A 21,769-nucleotide genomic window follows, 5' to 3' on the forward strand; every position below is an offset into this window, starting at 1 on the left:
ATTACAACCCTCCATTAGTATGTAAACTAATCAGTAAGATGTTATTTCTGAAGTCTTCACCCATACTTCGGGGAAAGATTTGTACCGTATTATATTTTAGAGAATGTTTTTAAGATATTTATATAGTTTAAACTGACACTGAAATGGATATATAAGTTCTATGTAGATTTCTGAGTCCTGATGACAATAGCAAGTGGCTGTTAAGCTTTTAAATGTACATTTAAAGAGATGCATATGACTTTGAACATAAAAAGATAAATGGCAGTGTTCTACAATAATTTATCAGACTTGATTTACAAGAGTAAGGTACAAACATACACACACATACACACACATAAACGTACACACATACACACACAGATGATCTTCTGTGTGAGAGTGCTGTTCAACTGGTGGAAGAGCTTTATGGTGTAAGAACCATACTGGATGTTATGTCTAGGTCCTAAATAAAATCATTTGGATGGGAATTCAAAATGGATCTAAATCACACTTGGTTACATACCATAGTGCCATGTTATATTAAAGCCTTACAACAATATGCAGTCTTAAAACAATACTCTTAATTAATGATAGTAGTTTTTCCCATGCACATTTTAATAAACATGTTAGTTTTGAAAGAAAAAAATAGCATTATTATTTTTACTTAAAATGCCAATCTTTCTTAGTACAATTATAACTGTTACAATGATGCTATGTTAGAATAAATAATGATTTACAGAAAATGTTTCTAGGATAAGAGAAGCGATAGTTTAGGTTTTTTTTTAATTCTCTTACTTGAAATTTTTACTCAAAGAATATACCTATTAAAATTTGATTTGAATTCTGAAAGATCATTAGTTTTTAATTGGGAGACGATAAACTTGTTATTTTCCATGTAATTTCATACTAATAGCAGATGTTTTTTTTTGTTTTTGTTCATTTGTTTTTATTTGCTTGTTACAATTAGGAATTTCTCAATGGTTGATTTCATCTTAATTTCATCATTTATTCTATGCCTTACACTGTTATTGTCTTCCTAAAGTTTCTTAATGATCTCAGAATTCTTTCAATCTTTTAATTTTATACTATTTCAATTCTTGTCCACAGTGTTTTTAATGTTAGGACACAGTTTATTTTTTCATTGCCAATGTCAAAGTTGATTTTTTAATTTGATACTCAAATTAATATTTTCTTTTTATCACTGCTTAGCTTGATAAAAATAGCACAACTAGTACACAAAAATAATTGTCTGTATATTGATTATTTACTATCTGTGCTTTAATTGCTGTAGAACGTACTGATAAGCCAGATTACACCCACACAATAAACCCATTAAAACACTTCTTCTGATTTACCTATCAATAAAATAAACACCCAGTTGAACTCAGGAACAGAATTGAATATTTCTTCTTTTGTTCTGTAAAAAACAACTTGAAATTTTTAAAGCAGTTCAATTAATTAGATCAGGGTAACGTAATCAAACGTGACATCTATTTGAACATTTTAAGCTTTTTTTCTTATATTAATCTTCCAATATACTGATTCACATTTACTGATCACATTAATAGCAACTCCTTGTTGAAAATAGAAAGGTACAAATGCAGGAATTTGTAGGAAGTTGGCATTGCTAATCCTTAAATCTCCTAGAAAGGAAATGTATACAGAATAAAATATTCTGCTAGACTTTACCTCATGCTTAAGGCATATTTAAATATCCTTGTAAAATTAATACAATTCCGTTTTTCTTTATTTGTTTTTTGTGGAGTGGAAAGAAAAAAGTATGTACTAAACAAACAAAAACTCTATATATCACCAAGGGAATGGAGAAACATCTTCAAACTGCAATTAGCAACCTTAAAATAGAGGAAAAAGAATAAACAATTGAGTCAGATTGCTTTTTATGACAAGCTTGTGTTATTAGAAAGTGGTTTAAGTTCACATAAAGTGAGATATTTTAACATACCATACTAGTACATTAAAAAGCATACTATATATTCATTTGTCTTCCATAGTAAATTGATTTTAAAATATTGGAAATTAATATAATGTGTAATAAGGTTTTCTTTTACTTCATGTTTATTATCATTATCTGCATTTAGAGCTAAAAGATAACAACAGAATAAAAAACTATAAGCAGTCATATTGCAGTAAATATGAGTATGTGTGTGCATGTGTATGTATCAGTGAACCTTTCATTCAAATATTATAGAGGCATGAAACAGTCTTAGAATTTTCATTTAATATCATTGGGCTTCATGGCATTCATCAGTACAAACGACTCTTCCAGTCATCTACATCTCAAGAGTTTCTCATTGCCAAGAATTTTTTTTCTATAGGACAGGAATAGATTAACTATTCCAAAAAAATTATATTATCAGACAAAGAAATTTTTATTGCATACTGTCATAATGTATTAATTAATTAATGTGTAAAGCTTCTGACCTTTGTAAGTCATCATATATGATAGAAAATTAAATTTTATACATGATCGTTCCTTTTTCCTGTCTCTCTTTCTTTAAGTTTGATTTTACATACATTTAAACTTAACCACCATTTTGGCAGGAAGTGTGATTTCAAGCTATTAAGGGGAGCTGTGTAATGAGGAAGGTCAAAATCATTAACTGATTCCCAAATTGTGTAGCATATCCCAGTGACCTACATTGTAATCTCCATTGTATTCATGCCTGACTTTCAAACAATTTTTGGTTATCTGTATGAAAGTAACGCTACAGTGCAAAATTGTTGTAAGATGCATTTACTTGAGTTTCCAGCAATGCATGTTGAAGTAGTAGAATTGTGAGTCTATCACCTAGATATGCCAAATGTGTTTCATACAGGCTAAAATAGCACCATTTTGTCATACGAAGATGCAATTCATTTTGTGGTCATTATCATCGTGTTTGAGACTGCATTGAGATACTTATTTTAATGTTAATTGTATGTATACTTAATCAGTAAGATCTGTAAGATAAATATAAAAATTTGTGAATTTGAGTTTCAATTTAGGATAATGTTTTTCAATCTACAAGATTATTCTCAAATACTGTGAATATTGGAATTGGGACTGCTCTTAAGACTGATGTGATTAAGTCGGTTTATACAGTATGTTTAGAAGGCAACTTCCTATTTAATACTTAAATCCAAGGTATCTATAGCCATGCAACCAAAGATGAGTTTTAAATACTAGATGAAAATATGTGTCTGTGAAAGATGAAATGTTCGTGTCTCCTTATTCACTATGCTTTTGAAGATGTGATATAAAATGGCTCTGAGGGCTGGGGATGAGACAGCTACCAGTGTTTATGTTGGGAGAAAGTAGAGTTTTCTAGAAAATTTTCTCCTGTGTTGATAGCCATTTTTGCCTTCTTTGAGCATCTGTGACATTTCTTACTAATATAACACTATAGTTTTTCAAATGTCAGTCAGGATGTGAGGAAGCTAATTCTTTTATGAATTATTTTTTATTAGCTTTCAAAAGTACAATTCTGGCAAAGTTAATTAAAATACATTTCTTTTTGTGAGTGGCATGTCTTCTCATTATGAATCATTGAATGGTATTTTTACTTTATAAGTAGCTTTTGGATGGTTAAGCCATTGAAAAGGTGAGTTGGGAACTGCATTGAAAACTCTATTATTTGTTATTTGTTTGGGGGAGGGATCAAAGAAATGCCCATATGGACAATAACATTTTTCTTTATTTCAGCCAAGTTCAAAACTTTGCACAAACAGATCATTTTTAAATGATAACTATGTGTCATTGTTGTTGTTTTGTGTTGTTTGTGTGCGTATGTATTTTCTTTTTCATTTTAACCAGCCTCTTATACCTAGAAGTCCCACAAGCAGCGTTGCCACGCCCTCCAGCACCATCAGTACACCCACCAAGAGAGACAGCTCTGCCCTCCAGGATCTCTACATTCCCCCTCCTCCTGCAGAGCCCTATATTCCCAGGTATAAGCTACCTATGGCATTATTCTGGACAGCTTCTAGAGAAAGGCTAATATAATAGCTCCTAAACTGGAAAGCTAGTTTTTCAAGAGCACTGTGAATAGTCTTTTCTGGAATTCTAAACATGTTCTAGAAGGCAATTCTCATTATACCAAATGCTCTTTTGTTAATAATGACAACAACTAAATTTTAATAAGCATAAATTGGACAGTGAGTATCTTACACTCATGACCTTGCATAATAGGAAAGTAGTATTAAATAACCAAAATTATTTTACAAGGTAAATACTAAGGGAGGATTTTTGCTTGTGAAGCTTTAAGAAATGTCAGTTTAATGTAAAACATTTCATATGTTTTTAAATGGATAGAGTTTATAGATGAGTTCTACACATTCTTAAGTAAAAAAAGTTGTATTTACTATCTCAAATTTTAGGTGATCATTAAAAGAATATTGTAATGGCATCTTTTATAGGGTAAGAATTTTGATAATATAAAAATATAATACTGGTTATATTTTGTACTTAACAAAATTTCTTTCTCTGTGTTGTAAATAATTATTTTAGCGGTCCTTAAATAATTATTCGCTGTAATAACTAATTTGCCTTATTAACTCTACTATGTCTAATTAAGTGCAAAGACTATCTACTGGGGCAATGATCTTTTAACCTAAATACTTAAATCTAGAGCATAGCCATGCATTTATTATTTTTGTACATGTACAAATAAATTTAAGAAAAGTGAAATTGTTTCTATTACAGTGATTACTTTAAGTTCTTCAGAAACTCATACTATGAATATATACATATGCACACACATTAATATATTTAATTATACATACATACTTATATATTATTACTTCATTCCATTAAAATTTGTTTTGCATGCATGGTACATTTCCAAATTTAACATTATTGAGTAGATTCCATATAGACATGTTTAATAAACTTGACATGTTGAGAAAGGCTGCTTCTCTATAATGTTATATTATATTCCATATAGACATGTTTAATAAACTTGACATGTTGAGAAAGGCTGCTTCTCTATAATGTTATATTATAGAAAATGCCAGCTCTTGCAATTTTCTTCTGCAGGGAATGTCTATATAAATATAACTTGGAAATTCAATAGTTCTGAATTACCTTATGGTACAAGCTGCATTAGTATTCATGTCATGGGCCCCGTAGAGAAACCTGCAAATTTACAGATAAACATAACCTTTCTCCAGTATTATGAATTCACTACAACTGTTTCCAAGCTAATTGCAATATCAATTTTTTTCAATGGAGAATTAGCAGTAACAGAAAAATACCAGGCAATTAGTTCAAGAAAAACTTTCAGTTAACTAAAAATGAAATTTGCACTGAGATTTATATTTATGTTCTTTATATTTCTTAAGAGCTGGTTATATATTTATAATTCAATAATAAGAAATGTATTGGTTTTAGGAAGTAAAAAAGTAAATGATTATAATAATGATAACTTTACCTAGTAAAGAAGTAAATTAATAAGACAACTTTCTGATTTAGTCATCTTTGAGAATATTATTTATTGCTGTCTACATATTTAAAATATTTGGATTATAGTTCTTTGAATTGGTACATCTAAACATTTTCATGAAGATACAGAAATACAGACTTTTGGTAGGCCAAGACTCATAATTCTTAAATTGGCATATTTTAATAAATTCATCACTGTTTTATATGGTATAATGAAAGCTAATTAAAAATGATTCAAGTTTCTTTTGCAAGTTTAAAATTTTGGTCTTGTTTTGATACAGAATTAATGTTTTCTTATTTGATAACATTGATTTATGGGACACTTTTGGGTAACTGGGAACACCTAGAATGGATGAAGCACAACGATGCATGGGAGGAAAAGCATAGCTTTTACAGTCATAGTCATGTTCCAGAAGACAAGACAAATATCAGCTACCTAGGGAAACATTTCAGAAGATAAATAAGGTGTTGTTTTAATTAGTCCTAGAGGGGATCTTTCATTAGGAGTTCAGTCATCCATTACTTTCTAAAAACCATGGCCTTGCACCTCGGACCACTCCTGAGGGAAAATCGCAAACTAGACATTCTCACAAAGTGAGCAGTGCTCATTAAAGTTTCACAATGTATAAGGGGGATTAAATAAAAAATATATGATTGGGGGGCAATATGAGGTCACCCAAGAGAAGGTAGAGCTGCAGAGTGAGGAATGGATATGATTCAAATGCATTGAACACATGAAATTTTCAATAAAAATAAAAATGAAATTATTGTAACAAAAAAATTTTAAAGGAAATATTTTTTAAATAACAGCAATGAGATTTAGGAATCCCATAAAATGTCAAGAAAATGTCTGCTTAAATTATTACAGAAGAAAAGTGGAATTGCTGTTGCCCAAATCCCATTTGTAAATTCCATAATGTACCATATTTTTCCTATCTCCGTAAGAAACATTGCTAATGTGTAATAATTTTTATATAGCCTTTCTGAATGAGCTCCACATAAACACCTTTTTAACTCTCAGGAAATACATAGAGTTTGAATATTTATAGTAACCATTTATAATAACATTAAAATTCATTTACATTAATAATCTGTTGCTTGAACTTCTTATAATGCTGATTTATAGGTACTAATGTCATTCATAAGACCATAGTTTCCCTTTATTTTGGTGACAGAATTAGAAAGAACTTTGTTTTCAGCAACACAAATCCTGTCAAAACCAATAAGATAAACAAACAGAAGAAAAATCTATGATTAAATTGTTAGCATTATACCTAGCATCTTTCCATCAACTAAAATCAATTTATGTGATGAAATTATTTTTCTTCCTATGACATGACACAGTTGAAAATGAACTAGAACAGAAGTTTGAAGATTCATGGTGTATTTCTAACTGGCATTTATTATCTGTATGACATTGAGGCAATTTATTTAACCATTTGGGCCTCATTCTTATTTGAGACAAAATAGGAATAATTTTAACTAACCCTATAATTCTCAAAGAAATCTTATAAAAATCTGAAGATACATTGTAAAGGAACGGTATTATTTGTATTTTAAGGCCCCTCTAATTTTGTATGGCCCTAATGCTACACCCATCTCCTCTACCTTCACTTTGCTTTAGGGACGAAAAGGGAAACCTTCCTTGTGAAGACCTCAGAGGACATATGGTGGGCAAGCCAGTTCATAAGGGATCTGAATCCCCAAACTCATTTCTGGATCAGGAATATCGAAAGAGGTTTAACATCGTGGAAGAAGATACCGTCTTGTATTGCTATGAATATGAAAAAGGAAGATCAAGTAGTCAAGGAAGACGAGAAAGCACACCGACCTATGGTAAGAGTTCCTTCTTCTCTGGTTTATATAAGGATACATATCTTCCCTGAGTTTCTTGATTACCTTTAAGAGATTTGGAGTGGTGAGATTACTGGGTCCCTCTCCAATAGTTAAAATCCATCAGTGTCATCATGTACTTCTGAGTAGACTACTAACAATTTCAGGCATGATATTAGAAAGTTTTCTATATTTTCTAATGACTAGTAAAGATTTTAACTCAGAATGGCATATGAAAATTGTAGAATCACATGTATTTCTTCTCTGATAAGTGATAAATTAAGTCAAGAGTTTTATAAGTATAAATGCTTATAACTAACATGATTTCTTTGAAATAAAATCATTGATTTAATCCTCGAGGATTTTTTTTGTTGTTGTTTTTCAAGACAGGGTTTCTCTGTGCTGCTTTGTAGCCTGTCCTGGAACTAGCTCTTGTAGCCCAGGCTGTCCTTGAACTCAGAGATCCTCCTTATCTCAGCCTCCCAAGTGCTGGAACTAAAGGTGTGTACCACCACCGCCCAGCAATCCTTGAGGATTTTTAAAGAATCATTTAGATGGGCTTTTCTGAGGAAAATAGAGTGTCAGATTTTATATTCTTCTAAGAAGTTTAAGTGATTGATCTTGTCTTTAAGTAGAAGAAACTGTTAACTAGAAAGGGCAAACCTTATTTAGGGCATAGATTAACCTAGAATTACTGTTAGGATTTTTATTGTTGACTCTTCATTTTCTTTGTATGATCAAGAAGGTAACACAGTCACAGTTGAAATTGATACAGTGTATCACCAATATTTGCCTGTGAAGATGCCTGAAATGTAAAATGAATGGATTTAATTGGAAGTCTTTGCTTTTCCCTGTCCAGTGTCAAATTAATCCTTAAAAGTGAGGAACATACACTTTGGGAAAAGGCAAGATCCTTCCTAATTAGTACAACCTGCTCCATCCTCTGTTCCCACAAGACAGCTTATTTCGTCTTATACATGCTTAATTTTCTTACAGCTATTTGGTATAGTTATATATGTAAAGTTTTGCCAAAATTTTGCCTTAAGAATAGAAACCAAGGTCGGCAAAGTGGCTCCATGGGTAAAAAGTGCTTGCTGTGCAAGCCTGACAATTGGAGTTTGGCCCTGCAACCCACTGAAAAGCTAGAATACAACTCCCAGAAGCTATACATGGTACCTCATGGTACATCCACACATGTACCACGACACATACACAAACCTCTACACACACACACACACACACACACACACACACACACACACACACACACAAATAGTGATAAGAATAAAAAAATGAAAAGAACATGAGTGCTTACAATCATTTGTGTTTGTCTCTGTGCATGTGCTTCTTTGTCATAAGAATAAGCATTTATATGTTTAACATAACTTTTAAAATTATTTTTAAAACAACATTTTTTCATTTTACATACCAATTCCAGTTCCCTCTTCTTCCCCTCCTCCAGCTCCCCCACATTCTGCCACTTCATCCCTATTTTTCTGGAGAGGGTGAGGCCTCTCGTGGGGAGTCAACAAAGTCTGTCACATCACTTGAGGCAGGACCAAGGCTCTCCCCACTGTATTTAGGCTGAGCAAGGTATCCCTTCAAGAAGAATAGGCTACAAAAATCCAGTTTATGCACTAGGGATAAATCCTGGTCCCTTTGCCAATGATACCACAGACTGCCCCAGCCACACAACTGTCACTCACATTCAGAGGGCCTACTTTAAGCCTATACAGGTTCCCGACTGTCAGTCTAATTAGTGAGCTCCCACTAGCTCAGGTCAGCTGTTTCTGTGGGTATCCCCATCATGGTCTTGACTCCTTTGCTCATATTATTGCTCCTTCTTCTCTTCTACTGGTCTTTGGGAACTGGGCCCGGTGTTCTGCTCTGAATCTCTGCATCTGCTTCCATCAGTTACTGGATGAAGGTTCTATGATGACAATTAAGGTAGTCATCAATCTGATTACAGGGCAAGGGCAGTTCAGGCACCCTCTCCACTATTGCTTAGATTCTTAGCTGGGGTCAAGCTTGTGGATTCCTTTGAATTTCCCTAGTGCTAGATTTCTTGCTAGCCCCATAATGGCTCCCTCTTTCAAAATAAGTGGTTTTTAAACATAAAGCAAAGGAAACCAGGCCACAAATCACAATCCCAGAGAACCTAGACGACAATGGGGACCCTAATAGAGACATATACAGATCTAATCTACATGGGCAGTAGAAAAAGACAAGATCTCCTGAGTAAATTCGGAGCATGGGGACCCTGGGAGAGGGTTGAAGGCGAGGGAAGAGGTTGGGAGGGGAGCAGAGAAAAATGTAGAACTCAACAAAAATCAGTAAAGTATAAAAGTGCAAAAAAAAATATCCCTTTCCTTGGTCTGCCTCGCTCTCCTTACCTCATCTTGGCCATCCCATTCTGTACTGAAAAGGGGTTAGTCCACTTAAGCCTCCCAACAATAGTATATCTGTACATGAAAAAAATCTAAACTGCAAAGGAATTAAATAGTTCGCACAGCTACTAAGTAATGAGCTGAGATGAACTATCCATGGATATTTGTTGACCCTATCAGTGATAAGAGCTTGCCATATATGATTAAAAAGTAATTCTCAAAAACTCTAGAAAAAATCATTTTAAAACATTTCATTAGTCTTTCCAAACTCGAATTTTATTTCAAGCAAGCAGAAGTAGTCCTAATTTTATGTCTTAGCTTATATGTTATTTTGTATCTACTCACCAACAATAAACATGTATTTATATAAACATGGCCCTGACAGCTTTTTAAAAAGCTTCCTATATTGTGGGTAAGGAACAATGGTGTGGCTTATCCTTTTTAACCGGGGTAAAAGGTTTCATTTTACTAACAATAAAAACCAAAATAATTTCAGATTCTATGCAAAAGTAGATCTATTTATAAAACCAATGTCAATTGGGATTTACTATTATTCTCTGTAGTACCAACTGTGTCCCCAGATCCTATCTATCACCTGACTACTCCAGAATGACCCTGAAGGCATACAACTTTATGCTTCACTTTTCTCATTTATTTAATGAAGATGATTTCTGCCTCATAGAGTTTTTGTGAGAGTTTAATGACAATGCACTGTAAATTGCCTCAGTACCCAGTATATTAGATATTAATTTTCATTATTGTCATTACAAAATTAAAGGAAAATAGAATTAAATCACATTAACAATTTGTTTCATCTTCCTAGGCTTCAAATGCAAAGGTTCAATTTTATAAAAATCAGTTGCTTGGCAACTTTTCAGAGCAGAACTATTTTTCCACCAGCTTCCTCTGCTAGTGGATTCCATGCCCCTTCTGTTTCATCAAAGCACACCGTTACATTTCTACGTGAGAAATTCAGTTAAAGAGTAGGCACAACTGGCTGAACCCCTTTTTGGCCACAGCAAGTCAGATTTCGTAGGGAAATAATTTAAAATATCTCAAGAACCATGTAAGCTGGGAAATGGAAACCCAGACCTTTTCTCATTGGTTGAAAATCTAGCTCCTCATCAAAAGCATATAAATGAATGTGTATAGTATTTTGGACATTATTCTCATAAATGTTTGTGCATTGAGTAAACTTAGTGTCTAGAATATTATACCTAGACATTTTCAACTTCACTGATGAAAGAAAATCAAATATTTTCTCCCTTTTAGTCACCTAAATAGTAAATGGCTTTAATGATCTATTGTCATATGGTGAAGGGGCAAGTTCTACTGCTTGGGAAATAAGAATGATATCTGTACATTTCAAAGTTTGTTGTCATACTTACTACAATGCCTTTCTTTTTTTTTAAAGACCAGGCTGGCCTTGAACTCACAGAGATCCGCCTGCCTCTGCCTCTCTAGTGCTAGGACTAAAGGCGTGCGCCACCACCGCCCGGCTCCATTGCCTTTCTTTTTTTTTTTATTAAAAATTGTTCTCTTTGAAGACATCAAATTATAATTTAAGCATTTTTCTAAATTCCTAAAGATTTAAATACACAGAATTCATTTATATTTCTTTCATTTCTGAATAGCTGGCTTCTCTCTTTCTTGTCACTTTCCATTATAAATAACTTCCTTTGAAAGTAAAAATCGGGTTTATTTCATTAGCTATTCTAGAGAGAAAAGAAGTTGTACTGTCCACAGGAGATCTATATATTCTAGTAAGAAATACTATTCCCAAAGGAGTAATCATAGAATTTAATGAAGGAGAAATGTGAGATATATACTATGCTCACAGGAATTATTATTCTTTTTGGACTTTTTGAAAAAAAGTATAAATATTCTACTTTGGGTAGCTTCACAGAATGGTTTTTAGCATCAAGCTAACTGTGATTAGAGACCATGTAACTAATGGATAAAAATAAGAAAGTATATTCCTATTATGAGAATTAGAGTAATCATCTAGGGAAGGCTCTCTTTCTCAATTTCTATAGCTTTGTTGATAAAGTTATTAAAGCACATTAGTTTCAAAGTCAGGTTGCTTGTGTTGGTGTCCGAGCTTGGCTATACTTGAACTTGAGCTTAATAGAGGCTACACTTACACCTCAGGATTTCGTCTGGAAAAACAAAATAGCAGTACTATTACTATATCTGTAAGAACTAAACATTAGCTTACATATGTTTGTCACTTGGCAGAATGTTTTTCTCATTTGATGTTCTTAAGAAATGGTACCTAGATGGGTGGTGGTGGCACACACCTTTAATCCCAGCACTTGGGAGGCAGAGGCAGGCGGATCTCTGTGAATTCGAAGCCAGCATAGTCTACAGAGCAAGTTCCAGGACAGCTAGGGCTGTTACACAGAGAAACTCTCTCTCAAAAAACCAAAAAGAAAGAAAAAAAGAAAAGAAATGGTATCTAAATGGCATGGTAAGTGGTTGCTGCTCATAAATAAAATGTGCCGAAGAATTTCATCTGCTTTTGAATCGTTTTAGCACTTAATGTTTTCCCTGTTACAGGACCTAGTAAATAAAGGATTAAAACAGTAAAGGTATATCTTCATATTTGGTCTCTATACTAAAGCAATAGTCAACTATTGAAGTCTTAGACAGGATAAAAGGATAAAATGATGTGGGAAATAAATAAAAGTGTTGAAAACTCTGAAAGACATGGGCCCTTGGAAGAAAGGTTTGTTTTGCAAGCATTCAAGGAAACAGCTATTAGATAAAATAGTAAAGAAAGGGAGACTTTCAATAGGTTCCAGAGCATTAATATACAGAAAAAAATAATGTAAAGATAGCTGTTCAGAATGGTTATTTAGTTCTCTTTTCAAAAGAATAACAACACCTTCACATGACTATCAGTGGAATGATGTGGTCCATATGAAATGGTGCTCCCTGTACAGACAGAATGGAAAAGCCAAGAACAGAAAGTAACAGCATTTCTCATCTGGAGGGAGTCATACCCATCAGAAGACATTTGACAATTTCTTATCTAATTTTGTCTTTGTAATAATGGCATAATAAGGGTACAGGGTCTTTTTTGAATACCATCTCTTTTTGTTAGTTAAATTTTTTTATTTACTTTACATCACAATCACAGTTTTCCCTCCCTCCTCTCCTCCAGTGCCCTCCCCTGCCTCCCTTCTACCCCCACCCCCAGCATCTACTCCTCCTGCATCTCCATTCAGAAAGTGACAGGCCTTCCATTGGCATCACAAAGCATGGCAGGATGCAGGTTCTTAATGGTACCCAGTACATCAAGAGAAGATAAGGTTGCTAATCTGCATCCCTGCAATGTACCATACTGTATCCAAACATAAGAAGGCCAGAATGTTGTTGGTGAGAAACCCTGACTACCTTAACAACCAATTCACAGAAATAGATACTAGAAAAAAAATCAAAGTTAGAGAACTTATATAATACAGAGATCATTGTCTTGTTTTTTATTTGTTTGTTTGTTTGTTTTTTAGTTAAAAGAGCCTAGGGAATTAGCCCTTTGGAAATATATACCTATATTTATTCATGATTAGCATATTCTCTGATCAAAAATAGTATGTGATTGTAAGTGTCTTTAATTATCTATTCTGCCCCCACAGTTAAACAAACTAACCATAACATCCTCTGGAGCTAGATATGATACATTATTTCCCTGGCTAAAATTGGAGTGCATTTTCTCTTATTGCAAATGTAACAAGCAACAGTTGCTAACATATAGATAAAGCTGTTAGTGTTAGCCTTCAAATCACAAATGTAAACTAAGTAATCTGACATTTTCTTGACAATTTTCTATAAATCTCTGGTTTTGAAAATCCATTTAAGAAAAGTTACGTAGTTAAATAAGACTATGGTATAATCATATTTTTTACTCCTCTTGTAGATTAATAAATGCAAACTGTGTTGAATGCCTTCTTGCATTTGGACTATATCCAGTGTTTCTCTAATGCATTTGTACATGAGTCTTTGTTTCTTTGGGTCACAAAATAGTATTAACTTTCCAGTGGATCAAATGCTTAATAGAACGCATTTGGGAAACACTGAAAGGCTTGGAATTCAGTTTAAACACTCCAGATTGTTGATATCTGTATTAAAGCTTAGTGTAGCAAGAGGCCAATGTATTTCTCAAATCCTGTTTTACTCCATGTTCTACAATATTCAAAGGAGGGCCCAGACTTCTTCTGCCACTTAGTATTGAAAATATCCTAATCCTTCCTCATTCCTTCCACAACTCTCATGTGATTGTCACTGTACAGGAGCACACATTAAGATAAGAAATACTGACGTCTCAAATTCATCTGACTACATGGCGAACTCAAGTTAATTATACACACACAACACACACATATCCCTCCTCTTGCTAGAATTACCTTTATAAAAGGTAATTTGATTTAAAAATAGCCTAGTAATTAAGCATTAAAATGACCATGATTGTTTACCACTGTCTCCTTCACTTACATCACTCCTCATTTGTATATATATAAAAGTATACATCACTTTTATAAAGCAGTAGGAAAACAAACAAGATGAGACTTTTTTCTCTTTATTCATTCTTCTCTCAAACAATACATCAAGCCTGGTCTACCAAGGGAGTTCCAGGACAGGCTCCAAAGCCACAGAGAAACCCTGTCTCGAAAAACCAAAAAAAAAAAAACAAAAAAAAAAACAATACATCTGAACCACATCCTCTCCTCCCGCCACTCATCCGAGACCCAACCTCCTCCCCTCTCCCCCAGATCCACTGCTCCTCCATTTCCCTTCAGGAAACAGCAAGCCTCCGAGGGATGTCAACTGAACACAGCACAACGAGATGGGACTTATTTTTAGAAAAAAAAATATTGCAATTGTTTTTTGTCTCTCATCAGTGAAACTGAAAATAGTAACAAATTCAAAGTTTATATTAGATTTTATTATTTATACTTGTTATTATAAACCATTCTTAAACAAATAGCCTGTTGAAACACTTACAAACCACTTTTTCCCAAGGTCTTTTACCTAAAAACAAAATTTTTAAATGTAACACTAAATATGAAAGCACTCACTCTTACTTATTTTATTAGATCCAGATACGTTTTCATTCTCCTTCAGAAAAATTACTGACTTTCCATTCATTCAGTTTTTCTTCCTCTTCAAATGTGTGTTTCTTTACCTTAAATAACCCCAGGATGTTTTCCTAGAGATGCAGTCAACCATCTGAAAGTAATTTTTGTGTCTGGTATGTGCAGAGTTTGATGGGTTTACATAGCATGCTTATAGCTTAAGCATTCCTTACTATACTCGTTTTCATCAAATTATTGGCTAAAATATTTAGAACAGATGTGTATATATGTAACTTTCCTGCGAGAATTAAGTAATATGTCAGACTTTTGGAGAGTTTCTCTGCACGTTTTTTTTTTAACCTTTGCCAACTATGAAAAGAATATTGCTTCCCAGGTGCTATTTATTATCCTGAAACCTAATGATTTGTGTGTGGAGGGAGGAAAGGGGAATGGTAAAATTGGAAAAGGAAGCAGCTCACTGGTGTTTCAACGGACATGCTACCCATGGAAACGTTTTTAGAAGATAAACCAGGAACAAGGACTTGTAGTTCTGACTTGCCTACCAGGCAGCTTTGTAAAGCTCAATTTGGCCTTTTTTTTTAAATAATGAAGGATTAAGAGTACTTCTGCACTTCCAGAGTTGTGTGTGTGTATATCCATGCCCATGACAGACTCTCACACAGACATACAAATAAAAATCTTTTAAAATGTTTCAAATGTAGCGCATGGACCAGAGTGATATACTACCTTAGATGGATGAGAAAGACAGGAAGAGGAACAAAGCTATGAAAATACAAACCCTGAGGTGTGATTTAGAGCATAGGTGGTCGGGTCCAGTGCATGAAGAAACCCCTTGTTGTTATTTTGTTTTGTTTTGTTTTGTTTTTAACAAGCTGCTTAAAAGTACAGAATAGTTGTTGCATTTAAGGCACTATTCAGAGTATGGGAATACCGCAAGAAAGAGTACACTTCAGCAGAGGCGTGTTTTTTCTCATTAAATTTATATTTAATTTCCCTAAAAGAAAGACATAAACCATTCAACTAAATCACTACTTATTTGAACAAAGTTGGTATATCATGAAGAAATGAACAAGAATTATGTCATGGAAGAAGCAGGTGTCTCTGCTTACTTCTGAATGATACATGTGAATTTAGAGAGAAAAGAGAGTAAAACGTGAGGGACAGAGTCCTGGGGGGAAATATGAACAGCATTTCAAAGAAAGAATAATCTATCACCAATGCTGCAGACACAGCAGAAAGGTCAAGAGGTCTAAACTGAGTTCAAGTTAGCAATGTGGAAGTCCTACTGTCCTTGTAGTAGATGTTTTGGTGGAGTAGTAAGGCAAAGCAAGCATTCAAGAGAGGATATGGAGAAGAATTGGAGGTTGGTCATCTAAAGCAGCTTTCTGATGGTGATTTTGATGAAATAAAGCTAACAAAGTGCTGGGTTGGTGGATTATAGGGTGAAGAGGGTTGCTTTAAGGCATTCTCTTTAATGCCTTTGGGGTGAGAGGCAATAAGATCAAATGAGCAATCTGATGACTTGTGGTTTCCTTACTATGTGACATCCTTTTATGAATGCCATCTCTGAACCTGTGATGGATAGTCATAACAAAGCTATGTAAGATCTGGTTACTGAGAGGAAGTAGAGCAACATCTGTGTAGACAGCAACAATATAGTATAGTAAGCATTGTATATACACCAAAGGTATCAGGAAAGATGCTAAGGGAATACAACAGGTTGAGCAAATCATTCTGTCATTTGGCATTCTAGTATTTTTAATATCACCTAATAAAGACATTTATTTTTAAGCAATTATATGTACTAGTGTTAAAGAAGCTATTATCTTTTTAGTAAATTTTACCTCAGAATAATTTAGAAACATCGTTATAAACTACTCTATTGTTACCTATAATCTTAACATTAGAAAATCATATCCCATTTGTGGGGAGTTTTCAGTTAAACATAGTTCATATTTTTAAAGGCTGCTTGCCATTAATCTTGAAATAATATTCAGTCAAACCACAAAACATTTATTCACACTTACTAGACTACAATAAAAAGTACAACCCCAGCTACTATAATGATGCCAGTTAGAAAACTCCAGATGTATAACACATCTAAATAACAAAACAATGGTTAGACGATAAGGTATTAATGCAGAAGTGTGACCAGGCTCCTGGATAAGATTCAAAGTGAACTCCAGAAGTAACAGATGCCCTATCCTTTTAGAAATAACATTTTACTCTAAGAGGTAGTGAATAACAAAAATATTTAGAGGAGCTGTAGTTTTCCTTTCTTGACGGCAGTTCTCTCTGTAATTTTTCTCATAAAATAATAATACTAACTGCATCCTCAAAACTTAATGCACTGCTATATAAAGATAGTACAATTTCCACAGTAGTTTTTATAGATTTATAAACATTTATGTAATGATAGATCAAATGTGTTTTAATTTTGTGAACCAATGTTTTTGTTGAATTCTTAAGTATATGATCTTAAAATACATGCATAAATCACAGTATATATTTAAGTACACTGGAACTATAAAGTTCTTTTACCATTTGAACTTAGTATCTCATGAAAATAAATCTGTTTCTATATTTTAGTGGAAGAGGACATTTTAAAGTAACATTGAGGTTGGGCAGTGGTGGTGCACACCTTTAATTCCAGCACTCAGATCTCTGAGTTTGAGGACAGCCTGGTCTACAGAGAGAGTTTTGGGAGAGACAGGCTACATACAGAAACCCTGTCCCAAAAGAAAAAAAAACTAATATTGACAAGCAAAATTATTTAGTTTTACCTAAGTCAATGTCTACCTATTTTTTAAATATTTTTTTAAATTTTCATTGTTGGATTTATAATAATAACACAAAAGCAACTTTTTATTTCAACTAACATATATGTCCCTCATAGCCCATCCTACAGGTAAATCAGGTCATTGAAAAAGGGATAGAAGAATGGGCCACTAATAAAAGCTGCTTAATGGTTTACTTACTCAGTGTGCTTTCTTATATTCCACAGAACCACCTGCCCAGGGATGGCACCACTGGGCTGAACTTTTTCACATCAATCATCACCCCCCCCCAATAAAAACAAAATACAGGCTTGCCTACAAGCTACTCTTATGGAGACATTTTCTCAATTAAGATTCTCTCTTCTCAGATATGTCTAGGTTTGTGAAGGTTTACAAAAATCAACCAGCACATCTGATTTCTCAAAAAAGGAATTTTACTTCTTTCTGGCCTTTTCTGAAGCCTTTGTATTTTCCTTCAATTTTGTTTTGGTAATGTACAGTGTAATTAAGTTAAATAATGACTCTCAGAATCATCAGTATAAAAGTCATATACATATTTGTTCCTCTAGCAACTGAAACATAAATTAATGGGTTAACTCCGTTGGCATCTTAGATATTACCCAGTTGCAATGACTACATTCTGCGTGTCCTATGCTATGTGAGAAATGTCTCTGCTCGTCTTGTGTTGATACTTGACTCCAGACTACTAATGCTTTTAAAACCAACACACAAGTTTTTCAATACATAACTGTTTATTTGATAGTAAATGAATAATTCTTATTTATTAGATTTTTGCTTTTCAAAACAATATTTTGGTGGCATGTAAAGGTGCTATTAGCTGCATTAGTTTTGGTATGCATGCTAAAAGAATAAGTTGTGGCTCTCTTGGAAATATAGCACTTATAAAAAGGAAAATTTGGGGAACTGATCAATAAAGCAATGGAATAGGAATTTTTCAAAGAGGACTTCTTACATGCTTGCCCTACCCTAGATGGGCAGAATAGACGGAACTATGTCATCTCACTCATTGTTACTGTGCAAAAAGAGCAGAGATAAATTACATAAGAATGTTAAAATCATAAGCGACAACTTATAAAGGCAGTTGCAAGCCTTGAAAGATTAAATAATACCACATTGCTGCCTCATTAATAATTTTATCATGTCCAGTCAATGCTCAGACTTTTTTGTTTTTGTTTTTGTTTTTCGAGACAGGGTTTCTCTGTGGCTTTGGAGCCTGTCCTGGAACTAGCTCTGTAGACCAGGCTGGTCTCGAACTCACAGGGATCCGCCTGCCTCTGCCTCCCGAGTGCTGGGATTAAAGGCGTGCGCCACCATCGCCCTGCCTCAATGCTCAGACTTTAAAATAGCCCAGCCATATATACTAAATAAATTTTATCTGTATAGATAATTCAAAGGTATAAGGTTGGTGTATTTTTCTAGAGAAGTTAAAATCTCCTACATTTCTTTTTTTTTTTTTTTTTTTGGCTGGTACATAAAAAAACATGAATCTCTAGAAGTAACTTCTGGAGATGCAAAAGAAGGGATCAGAAAGAGAAGAGTAAAGGACAGTAAATGTGACCTAAATATGCTATCTACATGTATATATAGAATTAACCCTCTCAGTTTTCATAATTAATACATGTTAATTATCTGACAAAAATCTAATTTAATTCATGCAGTGAAGAAAGAAAGAGGTTAACTGAAAGATGAAAAGAGAAAGGATTGCCGAATCTGCCGTTCTGTATGTAGTTTCATTAGAAATATATAAAGTGGTACGTTGAAAATAGTAAATGTCACCAAAAATTATGTCACAACTGGTATTCATATGCCTTGATTTGAATCCTGATATTGGGCATTTACCAGATGTGTTTCCTTGGACAAATTACTTAACAGGTCTCAGTTTTCTCATGGTAAAAAGGTAAACCTTATCCTAATAAGCATAGGTTTTAATGATCCAATTCGTATAAAACTCTTAGGAAGTACATGACATAGAGTTAGTATTTATATGCACTTTTATTGTTGTGATATCTTGTTTTTATGATCCAAGTCTTATAGATTTCTGGTTTTCATTGATTCAGAATTTATTAAACTATGACCTTTTGTCATATATATCTTTTTTCAACTTTTGGGTGATTTGATTTTCATTGGCTATTCTGTACTTCAGGAAATTTAAGTTGAACAAAATACTTGACTGCTCTACCAGGGTCTTCTACATGAAGTCTTTGCTATGACTGCTGCTTACTAAATTAAAGTGGTATTTATTGAGGAAAAAGACCCAGAAAGAAATTGGACAAAGAAGTGACTACTTTATTCGACAAACTAGACATACTTATTGTATCAAAATATGCAGGTCTAGGTTTAAGGCCATGAAACAGAATCCACATATTGCTAAGGCAGGGTAATATCCAAGTGCATGTTGCTATAATTTAGTTAAAATTAAGTTAGCTTGTGATAGTCTATCAGAAACAGCAAGTTAATGTTCTTTCTAAAAGTAAGGTTAAATGCAAGGTTCCATTACCTTAGAAGTATCTAGCAATAACATAGATTTAAAGGCATTATGGAATAAGACTGAAATCCATTACTAAACTAATGAAAAGAAATATGGAAATAGTGATCTTCTTTGTAAAATATTATATAACCTTAATATCCAGGACTCCAACGAGAGCAAACATGGAATATTCTTTATTAACTCTAAGACGCACTTTAAACTAGTATTATCTGGACAGTTCTCAGAGGCAGTTTCACCTTCTGGCTCAAAACACACATTTTCTTCATCCACACATGCCAACCATAACGTTGCATATGAGAGTGTGTTTTGTATACTGTAGCTGAAAATATAAAAAGTATAAGCCTACCTGGGGAAGAAAAACAATGTGATGTGAACTTTGTTCTCTGTGTTTAGGCAAGCTACGACCTATATCTATGCCAGTCGAATATAATTGGGTGGGGGACTATGAAGATCCAAATAAGATGAAGAGAGATAGTAGAAGAGGTAAGTGTTCTAGAATTTCAGTGTAGGCTGGGTTATTTGAACAAAAAGCAAAATTAAATGTTTTTAAAATAGATTATTATGGCGTTGGCAGAAACTTACTCTGTCATTGACTGACAGTACAACTAAGTGAAGCCAGACCAATATTTGATTCCCCTCAACATTAGTATTGGGTGTTTTATATGAATGCCTTCTAAGATGTTCAAGGCAGATAATTACACAGAGAAAGAAGAAGATTTGTAAATTGAAAGTTTATATTTGGAAGCAAGGTCAGAAGTGTGAAACTGCATAAAAGAATTCATTTCAGTTCAATAAATAGACACAGTTTTGTCATCAGTCCCAATTAATCAGCAGTGCAGCTGACTTTGTCCATGGAATCACATGTGATGGAACCTCATCATGAGCATTGAAGCACGTAGGTTGGGAAGAAATGTATGGTGGAAACTGGGCCGGTGACTCCTAACAAAAACCAAAGAGAACTGGGGGAACCGGTGCTTTCTGCTTTTTCTGTTCTTTGCTGTTCAGGGTTATTCTCTTACCTGGGAGTGGGCTACTTTTTAAGTATCTACCCAAAGTAAGTTTTTATATTCACTTAGGCTATTACTGAGGTGAGCAGTAGGAGGAGCAAGTGAAACCTTCACCGCTTAGTAGACTTCCCAAGTGTGGATAAGATGGGCCCAGCTACTGATGCTCCTTCTACTTTCAGAAGAGCCATAAATTGTAGATGGACACCAAAACAAAAGCCGTTCCTAGAAACTAGGCTTCCTTTATGGTATGGTTGACCCGTTTACTTATCATTTCTATCCAATAAACTGTAAAACATCCACAGATCACATGGGCAAGCAAGCATAAATGTCTGCTTCATAAGTCTCCTTAACACTTTTTTTTTAGAGTGAGATTTAAAAATGTTGAGAAGTTCAAGGATACTGTCAGATTCCTTTGCATACATGTATTAATTCCATTTTCCAAGCTTCAGTATCTAATCTCATTAATTTTATTGGACAAATCAAGAAAAAATTAAAATGCTTATGATATGCCATCTCTAAGATTCTTTGGGACTTCTTATAATAGTGACATCCTGTGGGAAATTTTTATACTAACTACTAAATGCTGACTACTAATTTAAGGAAGGATTCTATGAACTAAGTTTATAATGTGGCTTTAACTTCTTCAAGAATGTTACCCAAAACATTGAAGGCTATTGTTTATCATCAAAGTTTAGGAGACTTTTCCTCGGAGCTTCCTAAAAAGTGTAAGTTCCACCCATA

At 33.8% G+C, this 21,769-nt stretch overlaps 1 protein-coding gene across 3 annotated transcripts in view; it reads left to right on the plus strand.

Moving 5' to 3' along the window:
- Cnksr2 (connector enhancer of kinase suppressor of Ras 2) overlaps window positions 1-21,769 on the plus strand; it is a 212,663-nt gene that overhangs the window by 108,541 nt on the left and 82,353 nt on the right. For all 3 annotated transcript variants that reach the window (XM_005358807.2, XM_013350566.2, XM_005358809.3), the window contains 3 exons: window positions 3,794-3,927; window positions 7,044-7,255; window positions 20,415-20,504. In XM_005358807.2, the coding sequence (XP_005358864.1) occupies window positions 3,794-3,927; window positions 7,044-7,255; window positions 20,415-20,504 (436 nt within the window). The remainder of the gene's footprint in view (window positions 1-3,793; window positions 3,928-7,043; window positions 7,256-20,414; window positions 20,505-21,769) is intronic.

Source organism: Microtus ochrogaster, chromosome X (assembly GCF_000317375.1).
Source record: "Microtus ochrogaster isolate Prairie Vole_2 chromosome X, MicOch1.0, whole genome shotgun sequence".
NCBI lineage: Eukaryota > Metazoa > Chordata > Mammalia > Rodentia > Cricetidae > Microtus > Microtus ochrogaster.